This window comes from Antedon mediterranea, chromosome 1 (assembly GCF_964355755.1).
Source record: "Antedon mediterranea chromosome 1, ecAntMedi1.1, whole genome shotgun sequence".
NCBI lineage: Eukaryota > Metazoa > Echinodermata > Crinoidea > Comatulida > Antedonidae > Antedon > Antedon mediterranea.
The window spans coordinates 34,791,489-34,809,177 of NC_092670.1; the positions used below are offsets into that span (position 1 = coordinate 34,791,489).

General features: G+C 39.0%; 1 protein-coding gene across 2 annotated transcripts in view; it reads left to right on the top strand.

The window, feature by feature from the left end:
* The window catches only part of LOC140040399 (general transcription and DNA repair factor IIH helicase/translocase subunit XPB-like), a 74,968-nt gene extending 58,265 nt beyond the window's left edge, over positions 1-16,703 (top strand). The window contains exons 16-19 of one of the 2 annotated variants that reach the window (XM_072086344.1): positions 13,584-13,701; positions 14,164-14,324; positions 14,695-14,817; positions 15,454-16,703. In XM_072086344.1, the coding sequence (XP_071942445.1) occupies positions 13,584-13,701; positions 14,164-14,324; positions 14,695-14,817; positions 15,454-15,573 (522 nt within the window). In that variant the 3' untranslated portion in view covers positions 15,574-16,703. The remainder of the gene's footprint in view (positions 1-13,583; positions 13,702-14,163; positions 14,325-14,694; positions 14,818-15,453) is intronic. The other variant, XM_072086430.1, reaches the window with a different exon arrangement.
* The last annotated feature ends 986 nt before the right edge of the window (positions 16,704-17,689 follow it).

Sequence of the window (17,689 nt, forward strand, 5' to 3'; positions counted from 1 at the left end):
ATCTTCCATTTCATCAGTGTTATATACCGCGTTATACATGATTTGTGAAGTCGTTTGAGAATCCGTTTGTCTGTTGCTGCTTGTGGATGGTTTCTCATTGTCTTTGATCTCATAATAGATCACTTCACTGTCCGTCTGTTGGCTTCTAGAGGTTTGTCTAATTGTCACATTGTGTCCTTGTTGCTGTATACCATTGATCTCTAGAATTTCACTGTCGCTGCCACTAGTGTCACTATTTCTATGATAATATATATTCTGTGGATTATTGTAGTGTTTTCTTTTGTGTAGGTAAAGTAACACCATTAAAAAAAAACCAAATATGATTGTCGATGATACCAATAGTATAGTTGTTAAGCCAGCTGTTGATGGTTCCAAAGCTAGGCCTAGAACTTCTTCATTTGCTTCTACAATTGATGTATAAGGATGAACGAACACATTTGTTTCATCTGACCTGTTCTGAACATCAGTACTCACCAAACACTTCACAGTGTAATTACCAGCTGGTAAATTGTTAAAACATCTTTTATCATTCTCTTGGTTGTCATCAACATCTGTAATTTCTTCTCCATTTAAAGTCCAAATGTAAATTGTACTATTACCATATCCACCTTCTGTGTAGCATTTGAAGCAATTTGTATCCACATGAACCTCTGGTGATTCGTTAAACCTCTTTATTTTTACAATTAATTGAGGATAGACCTTCTGTATCAATGTGTAGCACTCATAATATATGATTGTGAAATAATCCTCCATGGAACAGCAAAAGAATATCCCATCTCCAGCTTGGAAACCAGTTAATGTCTGATCAAAATATAAGGTTGTTCTTCTCTTTATATTATCATGTAGCTGCATATTCATATATTGTCCTTGAATCCATCCCATTAATAATGATGTATTTAATGCAGATCGGGATCCTGTTGTGCATGTGACTCTAACTTCTTCTGTTTCAAAAATGTTTTTGAAATTTTCACATTTAATATTCGTATACGTAAATTCAAAACCAGCTAACCAACTAACTTCAGTGGGAACCACATAGTGTTTATCCTCATCATTTGACATAAGTATATTCCTATATTTTGTTGTACATTAAAATATATAAACAGATTACAGTTCACTGTATTATTTTTGTCAGGATATTTTCCAAAAATTTGTCCTTTGAACTGTTTACTTGTTGGTAGTATTGCTAGACGATGAATATTATTAGTAGTAAATAGTTTAGGCGCATGAGAGTGAGACCACATTACAACATTACCTGGTACAGTACTGACACCTGAGAAGCAAACCACTGCTACAAAGATAATAAAAATTAATGCTCTAGTCATTCTACTATATTAACCTCTTCAAAATTCTATGTGATTTTAGTGTAATTCAACTATTGTGATCTTGTAAAATACGATCAAATGAATTATGTATAAATAAATTGTGCCTGGCGTCTAAATTGGAAACAAATTATTATGCTGCTTTCGGTTGATAAACATTTATCTTATTTCTTGATCTTATATTATAGATGATTTATAGAGTATCTAGAGATTCTATTTTTATATATTTGATTAGTAGTCTACTTTAAACTCTAATTATTATTTTTGAACGATTGTGTAACAAAATTAAAATAGCAGAATATTTTCAAAAAAGCAATGTAAAAAAATTGATCCCTTTAATGTATCCTATATATATGATATATAATTTTCATAGCATGAGCAAAGTTTATTTTAACAATTTGTGATCTGTATTAGATATCAACCGTAGTAATTCTAGTGTCTAAACCAAGAGCTTGTAACTTATTAATTAGAAAAGGATAAAATGTATGAAGGATGGACATATTAATAGAACAATTACGAAATTTCCAATTTCCACACGCACTCTCATCGTACAGCCATAGTGAATTGACTGTGACGTCACTGATGCATTGGAAAATCTACTGGGTGAGTTTTCACTGAGTAAGTTGTTAACATGCAAGTATGTATTCGTCAAATTATTAGATCTAGTAATACTTTATTAATGTTTATCGCTTTTATATCTGGGCTGTATCACGTTACAGGGACCAAAATGTGTAGTTATATTCTGTCTTTATTTCCAAAAAATACAAAAATACTGACCAACTTTACATCTCATGGCCAAATTGAATATAAAAAACATCTAAAGTCTATATATATCGTGCCTGCTTACCTGGATAAACACGACATAAGCCCTTTTCCACGAAGTGCGAAACAATTACGAAAAGAAGAATTTAGCGGTAGCTCACGTGACCTCCATGATAAATGGGACAGTCCGCTATAGCGCCCTCTAGTGGGACCACTCCCACGTAATACCGTCATCATTTCTTTTCGTATCGTCGTAGTTGACAGACACGAAGTTTTTTCGAAGAGAAGACGAATTTCAAGGAATTCTACAGACTAGAATAGTCTAGCTAGCCGAGGCTAAGTTTAACTTTACATTATTTGATACGTTGGAATACGTTGCCGTTGTTGTTTAAACAAGGCAGAAATATCGTTTCTTATTGTTATTTTGAGAATTTGATACGTTGCAAACCGTTGACTCGCCTAGCAAGCGAGTCAGAAATAGCTTTAGAGTTCACCGGGGTCACCGGCCGAGTGTAGGCAACGCAATACAACAGAATCAGTCAGGCGCTAGGTTAAGAGACTGTTTGTTAGGTAGTTGATTGTGTGTCTGTTAGACTGGTGTTTTGCACCATCATGCCTAAGCAAGAGTGTGTCCAGTGTAGGGGTCCGCGGACGACGGTGAAATGGGATCGCCACATGCGATGTATTAAGTGCCGTACGTGCAATCAGGATAACCTGTGTGACGTTTGCGTTCGCTGGACGCCAGCCAAGTTTGCGTCGCTTCCGCGGCCCGTGGAACGCACTGTTGAGGTCGGTGTTCCGGAGGAGTCCGCGCCTGTGGCGGCTCCAGTGGTAGCTACGCACGATGTCGTGCCACGCGAGGAAGAGCCTGTGGCTTCCGTTCCACTTGCGAAGGAGGTTATTCTCGGCGCCGCGCCTGTTCCCGCTGCGGCCTCTGCAGCCCCGGACCCTAATGAGTTGTCTCCGGCGTTGCTGCATGCCATTGCGGCGGCGGTAAGGGCTTTACCAAGGGACGAGCCTACGGTAGCCCCAGCCCAGCGTCCTCCGATTCCGTATTATCCGGTGCCCCCTCCTCAGACACCACTACCGCCCTTTTCTGAGGGTGCTTCGATGGAAGACGACTATTTGTCTGATCGGACTATGGTCACGCTCTCGGATGAGGAGAGAGCCGCGTCGCTTAGGGGGCCCGGTGAGGAGGGATTACAGGCGCTCGTGAACAGAGTTCTTCCGGCGGTACTGGCCTATCTTGGAATCGACTACTCGCTCCGCGAGCCTAAGCCTACGCCTTCAACTAAGCGGTTTTCTACATTCGGCGTGCGTACGCCTCTTAGGAAAAGCACTACCTGTCCGGTGGTGCTTCTCGACCAAGAACTGGTCGACCGCTTAGACATGTTTGCGCGCGACTCAACAACGACACGTAGAGCCGCACCGTACATTCTCTCGTCTGCTTTTCCGGTGCCGTCAGCGCAATTTGATAAGTACATCATTGCACCGGGAGTGCCTGATGCAGCCAAAGACCGCGTCCGAGAGGACCAGGGCGTAGAGGCTGGCAAGACCAACTACTTGGCTCCGAAGGCTGCTAAGACAGAAGAGACGCTTCTCGCAGTTGATAGAGCGGCCCTCGAGACAGTACGCGTGACGTCTATTTCTGGTTATCTCTTGTCGTTCCTGGCGGACCCGGAACACCCTAGAGAGCGCGATGACGAGGTCATCGCTTTGCTGCAGCAAATAACTGGTCTTATCGCTGATCAGCAAGCATTTATTTCCGTTACGTCGGCCGCTGCTCGCCGGGTCAACGTCCTCCAGGGGACAGATATCGCGCCAGCGCAATATCGTAGATTCACTACATCGGAATCTTTCGGCGCTAAGGATCTCTTCTTCGGGAGTTTCTCCCAAAAGGAAGATAAGTGGGCGCGTGAGCGGGAGGCACGTCGTGAAACTCTAGCCGTGGACGTTCAGGACCATCTAGACCGCCTCCCCCTTTTCCGGCTCCAGTACCGCCAACGCAACCGCCAGTACCGACACCGGCGCGTCCTGATACGCAGGCTTCTACTTCTTCCCGCGTTCGCACCCCACATGACATCAACAGATATCCCCGACCTGCACGAGGCAGGCCCGGAAGATATGACGCCAGCCATAAGAGCGGCAGGCGTCCGGGTGCGTTCGCGCGTCGCCGGTGACGCGATCGGTACGCCCGTCCCCAACATCGACGGGCAGGTGGGGGGTCGCCTAAGACGGTTCGCCCGAGTGTGGGAGACCCTGTCGGAGGACAGGTGGATTCTCGCCACCATAAAAAACGGCTACAGCATCGAATTTACGAGCCCCCCGGTGAGCGGGGGCGCTCGGTCGACAAGAATTCCGCCAGAGCCTCTAAAGAGATATGCGCTTCTGGACGGCCTCAATTCTCTACTCCAAAAAGGAGCAGTAGAACCAGTTGACGAACGATGCGCCGTCTCGGGACACGAGTCGACCGTCTTCTTCACAGAAAAGAAGACAGGCGACTGGCGACCTATTTTAAACCTGAGGAGTCTAAACAGGCGGTTTATTCGGCCCCAAAGGTTTCGGATGGAGACAGTCTCATCCATCCTTCTGGGGCTAAGACGAGGAGACTGGGCAGCCTCGATAGACCTGAAAGATGTGTACTTTCACGTTCCTATCGCAGAGGCAGATCGACGTTGGCTACGTTTCAGAATCCTCGACCAATTGTACCAATTCGTCGCTTTGCCGTTCGGCCTATCGACGGCTCCACGCGTATTTACACGCATAGTCAGAACGCTGGCGTCGTTCTTCTACAAACATGGAATAAGAGTATTCATGTATCTCGACGATTGGTTGGTCGTGGCCCAGTCCAAGGACAGGCTGATGAGCAGTCTACAATATGTCCTTCTCGTAACGGAACAGGCAGGTTTCATTGTCAATCGGGAGAAGTCGTGCCTGGTGCCGACACAGCTCCCGTTATACCTCGGAGCACAAATAAATCTCGTGACGGGCTTGGCGTGTCCATCCCAACAACGCATCGCGTCTGCAATGAGTGCAGTACGCAATCTAATATCTGCTCGTGCTCCGACGGCTTACGAATGGCTCAGAGCACTGGGTTGTCTGGCCAGCTTCGTTGCCTTAGTTCCGTATTGCCGGCTACGTATGAGACCTTTACAGCTGCATCTGCTGGCTCATTACCGACCGCACATAGACTCCCTACACAAAGTGGTTCCGTCGAATGCATTCATTCAGACGCATCTCGAATGGTGGCTGGTAGAAGGCAGGTTGACTGTGGGAATGCCGATTCAAAAATCTTTGCCGGACGTCCGTATAGAGACAGACGCATCCGAGACAGGCTGGGGCGGTTGCTCCAAGGCACTCCGGCCTTTGGACGGTCGAGGAGGCGCGCTCCCACATCAACCTCCTAGAACTCTGGGCAGTCGTCAGGACCTTGAAGGCCCTTCGACCTCACGTGTCCGGTCGTCACGTCCTTATCCATTCCGACAACACAACAGTGGTAGCATATACAGTCGACTCCGCCTAAGTCGAATCTAATGGGACCGGTATAAAAATTCGAGTTACGCGAACTTCGACTTACAGATTTGCCAAAAAAATGCTAGGCCTAGGCCTAGGTTCACTCACTAGCTGCACTATATGGCTAGGCCTAGGACCCTGCCCTGTCGCGATGAGCCTTCTTGAATTGAATTTGCTTAGCTAGCTAGCTAGGCCTAAAAAATGCTAAGCCTCTTTATCGGCAATGATAAACTGTATTTTTCCGAAACAATACAAAAACGTATAATAAATACATTTCGATTCTTATTCTCGGTGTTTATTGCCATTTGCCTAGCACAAAATAGGTACCCACAAAACGCCGCTCAAGTTCTCAACTCGACTGAAACAACTCAAACACTATATACACACTAGCGCGAGTTGTAGGACGCCGCCTATACTATACAACCTGCTTGAGAGAACCGATATGGTCCCACATTATCCCCTCTGTTGTTTGTTTATCGAATTACGTACATTTCATCATGGAGGTGGTTTCATCGGCTTTTTTAACGCGTTGTTGCCGCGTAATTTGTGACTTCGACTTATACGAAATAAATCACTAAAGAATGTGTGTATTCGGACCGCAAAAAGACGTCGACTTAGACGAATTTCGACTTAGAAAAATTCGACTTAGAAATAAAAATTACACAGTAATGTATAGGAAAGAATTGGGACTTTCCTAAAAATTCGACTTTCGCGATTTTTCGACTTACGCGAATTCGACTTAGGCGGAGTCGACTGTATAAATCGTCAGGGAGGCACGAGGTCACCGACGTTATGCTGTCACCGACGTTATGCTTCCACCTCTGGAGACTGATGATGTGGTGCATAGGCTACAACATCAAACTCTCGGCTGCCCACATTGCGGGCAGCCTCAACATTGTGGCGGACGCTCTGTCCCGACAAACACTTTGTCCCACGGAATGGCGCCTTCTACCCAGCATTGCCACACTGATATTCGACCACTTCGGGCGGCCTCATATAGATCTGTTTGCGACGTCAGACAACACACAGCTCCCGACCTTCTGCACAAGGTTTCGGGATGCACGTGCGTGGGCGGTGGATGCCCTATCCATACCGTGGGACGGACTATGGGCTTATGCGTTTCCACCGATCTCACTAATACCAACTGTTCTGACGCACATTCAGCGCCATCCTTGCCGGGTCCTTCTGATCGCCCCGGGCTGGGCTCGACAAGCGTGGTATCCACTGCTTCTCGACCTGCTCTACGATCATCCCCTGCGTCTTCCAGTTCAAGAGGATCTGCTGACGCAGGGCCGAGCTGTGTTCTCACTACAGAACCTACAATCCCTGCGCCTGACTGTATGGCCATTGTCAGGGATCAGCTCCGAGACTCAGGCATTCCAGATGGCCCTGCCGCCCTCGCGGCGAAATCTCGTCGGGAATCTACTCTTACCGTCTACAATAGCCGATTAAAGCATTTCTTTACATGGTGCAGGCGCCAACAAATAACACCAGGGTTGGTTACCCTTGGTCAAGTATGCGCCTTCCTGCATTACCTATTTGAGTCAGGTCTTCAGGTCCGCACCATTTCAGGCTATAGGTCCGCCATTGGGGCGATGACACCAACACTGAAAGACGGTTCTACGATTTCGTCATCCTCCGTTATCACTCAGCTGATACGGGGGATGTTCAGACAACGACCTCCAGTCAAGGTCTTGATTCCTCGATGGGATGTCAACGTCGTTCTAGCCGCTCTTACACGCCCGCCATTTGAGCCTATGAGTAAGGCTTCTCTTTACAATCTCTCGCTGAAGACGGCGTTCCTGCTCGCATTGTCATCGTGCAAACGCCGAGGCGAGCTGCACGCTCTTTCCTTAGAACCAGGGCATGTGAGGTTCGAGCGAGGCGGCGTGAGGCTAGTGTTTAGGAAAGATTTCCTAGCAAAAACTCAGACGTTGAAATATTCGCCGCCGGCTGTGTTCGTCCCCACCATCACATCTTACTCGGCGGTTGACGGAGACAAACTTTGGTGCCCAGTGAGGGCCCTCAAGTGGTATATCCACCGCACAAAGACAAATAGAGACGGAGTGTCTCACCTGTTTGTCACCTCTGTTCCACCACACCGCGCCGCAGCTAAATCGACCATAGCAAGGTGGGTCGTATCTACAATTCAAAACGCTTACACGTCATCGGACACACCGCCGCCGGCACACATGCATCAATTGCGCGCGGTTGCCACTTCGTGGGCGTTGTTCGCGGGTGTCCCTGTAGCTGACATTATGGAAGCGGCATGGTGGCGAACACAGTCTACATTCACCTCTTACTATCTTTCGGATGTGTCCGCTAACCTAGCTCCAGTGGCGACAGCAGTACTGAAGCCTCGTCTATAGGTATGTACTGGTAAAATTTTGTTTCTTGTCACCCACCGCCGACTAGATATCTAGTCCGGTGCTACACTGGCTTATGTCGTGTTTATCCAGGTAAGCAGGCACGATATAGACTACACAAACCAGAAATGGTGTTGGTAGTCTATGAGTGCCGCTTACCTGGATAAACGCCCGCCCGCTGTCCCCTCAGACAAGAGGTCTTGAGAAATGATGACGGTATTACGTGGGAGTGGTCCCACTAGAGGGCGCTATAGCGGACTGTCCCATTTATCATGGAGGTGAGCTACCGCTAAATTCTTCTTTTCGTAATTGTTTCGCACTTCGTGGAAAAGGGCTTATGTCGTGTTTATCCAGGTAAGCGGCACTCATAGACTACCAACACCATTTCTGGTTTGTGTAAGAATCAAGACAGCGTTAAAAATGTAAAAACCTTATAAAAAGTTTAAACAAACATAGAAAACATCAAAAGTCAAAAAAGGCAAGAGCAGTCGCAAGTCAGCAGGGAAGGTATTATTGAATTATATTTAGAAGTTGACCCAGCTCACGCGTCGATATCTGGGTCATGCTACAGTAAATCTAAGAACCAAAATGCATACTGTAGTTACTTTTCAGGAGGTTTCTTCCTTTTGTAAGAATCAATAATCTATTCACAACTATATTTACAAGTCTAATTTCCACTGTCTACTGTTGTTGGGTTGTTAACTCAAACGCCTAGAATAAAGCATAAATGTACTAATAATATCATGCCCGCTCATGAAACAAAAAGTGACAAAGATTCACGATTAACAAATGTTTAATTTACAAATACATCTTGGTCCGTCAAAAACATTTTGTGGTACAATTTAGATTGTTGAAGTTATGGTTTAGACAGACTATAATTATATTCATTAGGGACCAAACTCGTCATAGAGATTTCCATCTTCAGTGTCATCTACTCATTTATATCTGTTAAGAGTTCATCTGTCACTTTAGTACTACATGTATTTTTTTATTTCATTTGTTTTTTTTATATTAGAAATCATAACATGTTTCATTGATTTTGTATTTCTCATCAATGATCTGTATACATATCAACCTAGTTTGACAAAAAAAGTATAGATGATTTATAGAGTATCTAGAGATTCTATTTTTATTTATTTGATTAGTAGTCTACTTTAAACTCTAATTATTATTTTTGAACGATTGTGTAACAAAATTTAAATAGCAGAGTATTTTCTAAAAAGCAAGGTAAAAAAATTGATACTTGTAAATGTATCCTATATTAATTTCCATAGCATGTGAGCAAGATTTATTTTAACAATTTGTGATCTAAATACTGTATTTAGATATGAACCAATGTAATTCTATTATCTAAACCAAGAGCTTGTAACTTATTAATTAGAAAATGATAAAATGTATGAAGGATGCACATATCAGAACAAATTTCCCATTTTCACACACGCTCTCGCCGTATAGCCATCGTGAATTCACTGTGACGTCACTGTTGCATTAGAAAATATACTGAGTGAGTTTTCATTGTTGTTAACATGCAAGTAGGTATTCGTCAAATTACTAGATCTAGTAATGTTTTACTACTTCTCGCTTTGTATCTGGTTACAATAATAGTAATAATGTGTATAATATTCTCTCTTTATTTCCAAAAAATACAAAAATATTGACTTTATATCTTGTGCCAAATGGCCAAATTGCATGTAAAAATCATGCCAAAAATACCTCATAAAATGTAAGATAATCAAGACAGCATTAAAAATGTACAAAAAGTTTTAAAAAACAAAAGAAACAGGCATAGAAAACATCAAAAGTCAAAAAAGGCAAGAGCAGTAGCAAGTCAGCAGGGAAGGTAAAATTGAATCAAAATTGAGAATTTAATAATTTGATAAACAACGGTACAGGAATATTAGCAAATCTAGTTGCTTTAGTGACTAGTTGGGTAATTTTGTTTTTATTTCTTTTAAATTCCTACCATGACAACCAACCTAGTCGGTGGAATAAGATCAGCAGTCTGTTTGATCTTGGAAAGATCCTCAGCACACTTCCGACAATGCTCTACCCTTCTATGAGCCAACGTTGCAAGTTTAAAAAATTCAAAGGCGCCAAAGTATGAAGAGTAACAATTACCTAAAATAATTCAGCAAGCCCACTTTTGCACATTTTCATTATAATCACTTAATCTACTGGTCAAGCCAGGATCCCATACTACATCAACATACTCCATAACTGGAATAATATACCCACAAAAGGTCCTTTTAAGCTCTATACCAAATCAAATCGTTTTAATGATCGTAAGAGAATCTGGGTCATGCTACAGTAAATCCAAGAACCAAAATGCGTAGTTACTTTTCAGAAGGTTTCCTCCTTTTGTAAGAATAAACAATCCATTGACAACTATATTTACAAGTCTGTAAACGCCTAGAATAAAGCATGTACTAATAATATCATGCCCACTCATGAAAAAAAAGGTGACAAAGGTTCACGATTAACAAATGTTTTAAACTACGAATACATCTTGGTCCGTGGGGACAAACATTCTTTCACTTTAATACTATTAGTCATTTGTTTTTTTTTTTATTAGAAATCGTAACATGTTTCATTGATGTTATATTTCTCATCAATAATCTCTGTCTACACTATATTAACCTAGTTTAACAAAAAAGTGTGATGTGCCCAAATATGGTAGTGATATGACATCATCATGTTCATATATGTGCACATAAAGTTTGATAGTGTAGACAGAGCTTTACATCTGTGAATCATCGTTTTGTGTTTCTTCTGCTTGTCTGTTGTTGCTTGTTGATGGTTCTTTAATATCATAATAGATCACTTCACTGTCTGTCTGTTGGCCTCTAAAGGTTTGTCCAATTGTCACATTGTGTCTTTGTTGTTGCATTGCATGGACATCTGGAATGTCACTGTCACTATTGTCACTGTTTCTTCTATAATAAACAGGCTCTGGCTTCTGGTGCTTTCTTTTGTGTAGGTAAAGCAGCACCATTATAAGAAACCCAAATATGGTTGTTGATGATGCCAATAGTATAGTTATTAAACTAGGGACTCTTTCACTTGCTTTTACAATTGATGTAGAGGGATAAACAAAAACATTTATCTCATCGGAACTGTTCTGAACATCTGTAATCACCAGACACTTGACAGAGTAAGTACCAGCGGCAGCTGTTAAATTGTTAAAGCATATTTCATCTTTTTCTTTGTTGTCATCTGTCAGAATTTCCTTTCCATTTAAAGTCCAATTGTATAGTGTCTTATTACCCGATCCCCCTACTGTGTAGCACTTGAAGCAATTTGTATCCAACTGGATCTCGGGTGTTTTGTACAACATTTTTATTTTTACAGTTAATTTAGAGAGAAGAATAGGTTTGAGGATAAGATCTTTTACTGTAAATTCTATCCCATCTGAACTGTTCTGGACATCAGTAAACACCAGACACTTGACAGTGTAATTACCTGCTGGTAAATTGTTGAAGCATCTTTCATCATTCTCTAAATTGTCATCATCCTCTATAATTTCTTCTTCATTTAAAATCCAATTGTACATTTTCTTATCACCAGATCCACCTTCTGTGAAGCACTTAAAGCAATTTTTATCCAAATGGACTTCTGGTGATTCATACAATCTTTTTACTTTCACAATTAATTTAGAAAGAGGAATAGTTTTGAGGAAAAGATCTTTGACTGTAAACTCTATCTCATCAGACCCGTTCTGTACATCAGTAATCACCAGACGCTTGACAGTGTAATTACCTGCTGGCAAATCCACAAAGCATCTTTCGTCTTTCTCCTGGTTGTCATTATCCTCTGTAATAGGTTTTTCTCCATTTAAAGTCTAACTGTAAATTTTCTTACTTTCAGATCCACCTTCTGTGTAGCACTTGAAATAGTTTGTATCCACATTACAAAGTTCAAGCGTTTCATACAATCTTTTTATTTTCACAATTAATCGAGAATAAACATTTAGTATTGTTGTGGAGCAGCTATACCACATTGAATTGAAAAATATTTCAAAAGTACAATAAAAGAATATACCATCTCCAGTTTGGAAACCAGTCAAAGTGTGGTTAAACCTTGAGTTACTCATTACATCATGTGACTGTATAGTGTTATTTCTTCCTTGGATCCATCCAGTTGTGTATACCTCTTGCTCATTTTTCTCAGCATTTTCATCTTTTAAGATACACGAGACGTTCGCTTGTTCACCTTCAATGATGAAAAATCACATGTAGGTTTCAACTTTGGTTCTACTGTTGATTGATATACTGAATCTGATGGAACTAAATAATGTTTATTTTCACTATCTTGACATGTGTATATTCCTTCATTTTGTGGAGCATTGAAAGATATCAAGAGTTGACAATTCACTATGTTATTGTTATCAGGATATTTGCCATGAGTATTCCCATCAAACTGTTGACTTATTGGTAGTATTGCTAGACCATTCAAATTAGGCCACTCTGCAACAGCTGTATAAAACCACAATACAGCTGTACTTGCATCAGTGACATCCAACATACAAACCACTGCTACAAAGATGAGATGAAGAGTTGATCAAGTCATTTTGTAGAATAACTTGAGTCTCTCCTAATTTTTCTAAATAGAAAATCAGTGTTCTACACCATTTTCTAGTTTGTATAGAATAACATCCATGAATAGCTTTGGCAATGTTGCAACAAGGAAAGATAAAAATTGTTGGTTTTATAAATGAATATAGGAAACTGCAGTATAACTATTATTTCCTTCATTATATTATGATTTTATGACCTCAGATATTATTTTTAGATAATGTTGATTGTTGAATAGCTATAGTTTTTGGCCGGTAAATATAAACCAATGCATTCTGGGATATGTGATGTCAGTGGAAATCTAGCATACTGCCATAAATTCTATGTTACAGTTTTTTTTGTTCTGCTTTAATTCTACTCACAAACATTACAAGAAAAACGGAGCAAAAAAGTGTACTTTTATGGCAGTGAGAAATTTATTTTATTCAAAAGAAGAAATTATATCCTGTATTAATTATACAAATTTAGCCAGAAATGCCTCCAAAATAGTACTAGCAATTAAAGAATTTAAAAAAAAGGATTAAGGATTCCCTTATGACAATGACTAAAATGTACTTATTTACATCACTATTTGCAAAATCAAATACAAACTAGATTTTAACTCGTCACTTTGGACAAGTTAGGTTATCCGCTGAAGTACAACTTGCATGCACGTTAAAATATGAATGCAGAAAATTGTTTAAACAAGAATATTTTATAATATGGAAGAAAATGGGGGACAATTTTGATTCTTTCCTGTTGCACTATTGCCACATGAAAACTGACCTGACCTTGGAGTTTGTACTGCAGAATTCTTCATTTTTATTAAAGAAGTATAAACAATTATAACTTTATTGATATATTGTTATTTTATTAAGGAACAGTGAATGAATATTTTTTTGTTGTTGAAATGTTTGTATTTCATAAGGTCCAATAATTGTGCTTACATTTGTTATTAATATGGATAGGGCAATTGAAGTATTACCAAGCATTCATTTAACAATGTATGGATTGAATATACTTCAATTTAAAGATAATAGCAACATTTTGTAAAATCGTTTTTCATTCTATAGGTTGGTGACAACTCCTTTGATCTGCCTGAAGCCAATGTTTTAATCCAGATATCATCCCATGGAGGATCACGACGTCAAGAGGCTCAGCGATTGGGAAGAATTCTTCGAGCTAAGAAAGGTAAATGACATTTATCTTGGAAGTAGTAGAGTTGGCAGAGAAGCCCTTTAAAAGTGGAAATGGTAATTACAGGCTTCTAAGAGGTTGTTCTCAGTCGGTTTTTTTTCTAACAAGTAACTGATTCAAAAAGTTGTTAAAGGAAGACCACACTAAGAAACATACTGATTGTTTTGTTTATTTGGTATACAATAATTATTCTTTTGCACAAGTTTATTATTTCCTAAAATTTGTTAAATATTGATGAAAATGGAATGAAACCAAATATACTTTATGTACAAGAAATGCGGAATAATAAAAAATGTCTGGTATTTCACCAGGTTGTGAACAAGTTTTAGAGAATCCATAATTAAAAAAAAAGAAGAAAAATTTATAAAAAAAATAGACATTTGCCTACCTAAAGCTTATGCTTATGATGGCTGACCCCTTCTACCACTGCCAAGTGTAAATTTTATTCTTATGCAGGTTCTGTTGCTGAGGAGTACAATGCATTCTTTTATACATTGGTATCACAAGACACCCAAGAGATGTTCTATTCAATGAAACGACAGAGCTTCTTAGTCAACCAAGGGTACAGCTTCAAGGTCATCACCAAATTGGCAGGAATTGAAGAGGTCAGTCAGAATGTAAAGTTTACCTTCCTTATATGGGGTTTTCGCGACAACCAATGACCTAGGAACAAGCCAACAACCCAGGAACAACCACTTGATGTATTGTCAGTTGTCCCATGAACCTAGAAACCATGAAAACTGTGTTTAGGAGTAAAGAAGAACGTCTAAACTTGTCTGCATTTGCACAATGATTCTAAATGACCTAAGTCAGGTCATCAGTCGTTGCAGATCAAAAGATCCCAGTTAAGACAAGGCCTAAAAAAATCACAGGGCCAATTGAAAATCATTATCAGCCAGAACTAATAAGCATTCGTCAAACATAGAACAAATGATTGAACATTCATTTTATAGTTTTACTTACTTTACAATTAATTTTATTCTGAAGGAAAATCTGAAATATTCCACAAAAGCAGAGCAACAAGCACTGTTACAGCAGGTTATGGCAGCCACAGATGCTGATGCTGAAGAAGAGAATGTCGCTGGTGAAGTAAGACCTGGTTCATCTCAGGTAAACCTTTTTCGGTTTCATTAGAATAGGAAGTGCCTATTATTTCAAAACCTTTGTGGTGAAGGATTATTACAATTTATAAACATATGTCATTCATGGATAAAAAAAATTTAAAATGCCCAGCAGGAAACTAAGGGCCAACGGAAGGGTAAAGATCTATCAAACTAGTTTTGACAAAAAAAATTGTGTCCAAATATGGTAATAGGCCCAGCACAGGCATGGGAACCACTTGCAGTTACCCATTATATTAGTGTGTTTTAGACAAAATTAAACAGGTTTTGTATGTGTTTTACCTCTTTTTTATTTATTTTTTATTTTATTAGTCTTCTTTAAAGAGGGTAAACCAGATCAGTGATATCACTGCTTTCCACCGGAGCCCTCTAATCACTATAATACATAAACGTTAGACTACAAACCAAACGATCACACACAACAGACTGAGAAGTGGCATATATATATATATAGCATTATGTTTACAAGAAATTTCTCAAATATTTCTTGGTTGGGATATGTACACTTCTTTGAAGTACTGTGCTGCCTTGTTTTTTTTATCATCATATTTTGTCTATAGAACAGCTTTGCTCAACTACATTATTTCTTCACAACCGCATATACTGTACTTTTTTTATTTTGTAGGTTAATAGGCGAACAGGGGCTATGAGCTCTATGTCGGGTGGGGATGATCAAGTGTACATGCCATATAGCAAATCAGGAAAAACCAAAGTTCATCCGTTATTCAAGAAATACAGGCTATAGCAATATTATAACTTTTTTTCATGGTGTCAATGTAATCAAGAAAGAAGTTTGGTTTGGACATCTAAAACATATGTAAGGTCAACAGATTGAAACACGGGAGAGATGTCTACTGTGTCCCCTGTATTTTGAAATCCCAATAATATAATTCATAATCTTGTGATATGTCAAGGTATGCAGGATGTTCTGTAATCTATAAAACATGTTTATGAAACCAAGGCAATGTAACAACGGGGCACTGAGCATTGCTAATCAAAAGGTGTTTTTCGTCAAGGCCGTGCAAGGCCATAAATTATTCTTAAAATTAACAACAGAGGTAAATATACAGTGTGGTATAAAAATAGAGAAAATTTTCCCATGATAAAAACATAAAAACAATTTTAACCTACTGTAAGCTACACAATACATTCAAGCAAGTAATAATAATTTGATTTAAAAGTAAAAATGATTAATGAATGAACAGAATATATAAAAAGAAAAACAATTTAGCATCCTGTTGTTGAAGAAATAATACTGTATCTATTGGATAGACAATAGGGAGGTTTCGCAACCTTACGAATACGATAACGAAAACGTCATACATTTGTGAAACTTTTGAGCTGATCACCATTTCATATTCGTAAAGCGTATTCGTGTTGACTAATATCACCAGTCATATTCGTAACTACAAAACGAGTATAGTTTTTGATCTATTTGCACATTTTGCATTTGAATCAGGAATGATTCATGATTATAATATAATTATAGATTTATTGAAAGTAATTTACTAAAGTAATTTACTAAAATGCCAGGTCAATTTTGATAAATAGCAGTTTTTAAAGTCGTCACTCGGCCTAGGCAGCCAAGCACCAAGCAACACGTACCTTCGCCGGCTCAAATTTACCGCAGTCATATTTTGGACGCGCCTCAATATTTCGTTGCCATGCGAAACAGATTTTTTTATGGCTTACGAAAACGAATATGTGTGCGTGACGTATCCGTTTTCGTTATCGTATTCGTAAGATTGCGAAACCTCTCTAATATTGCAGCACAATTTTTTTTACATACGTCAGCAGTTATATTTAAACTTTATTTTTGATTAGTAAGTATTGTATTAATTTGAAAAACCATAAAAATTGTAGATCATCATACTATATATATGTTGTAATATAATTTTGTGTGTATATGCATGCGGTCGACGTTTATTTGAGAAAATACTTTTATTTGAAAAGGGAAGCGGGGTTCTGTTTATTCCAAACAAAAACAATTTTCTATAGGGACGTTTATTCTAAACAAATAAATACGGTAGCACATACAGTAACTAGTAATTTTTATGTGCTGGATCAAACATAATTATAACTCTCCCAGACTCTTTAATAATAGGCACCTTTTCTAGATCAGAATGTTCTTGTTTAACAGGGTCTATAAAAGGATTTTTTAGAATGTCAGACATTTTACGGAAGCCCAATAGTTTTGTGAGAGTTGACTTTAAAATAAATAATAATGTAATGTAAATAAATAACTTTAGAAGTGATTTAGAAATTAAAATTTTCACTCACAGTTTGACTTTTTTTATAAAATAATATGTACGAACTACAAAAAGCTCAGAAAGATAAACAATTTGTTTTATTTTCTACTTATTTATTTATAATTTTAAATAGTTTATCACTTTAATACTGGTCTAATAGTAGATGACCATATAAGGAAATATTTTTCATAATCCGGCCTCAAAACCAAACAAGGAAGCACATGAGTATTGTATTCAAAACAATTGATTTTACAGAAATCAGCTAAAACAACAACACACATACAAATTACCGCAATTTGATAAATTTCTGGAAACTAATCGGGAAGAGATTAAATTTTAAAATTGTTATTGTTATTTCATTTTTCCATTGAGGAAATTTTTTTTTTAAAAACCAAAATGATTGAAAACTGCACAACATGCTATTTTTATCGAAAAAAAAGAAAGAAAATGAAGTAGTAATAATGGGAGAGAAATAGGTTGTACTATGCAAGCCAACAATTATAATATGTTTGAGATGTAATTGTCCCCTGAAAAAATAATTTTTTTTTGAATATGCCATTTTATTGTAACATAATAGTTGAAAACAAAAATGTATTTATCTGAAAAAAATTT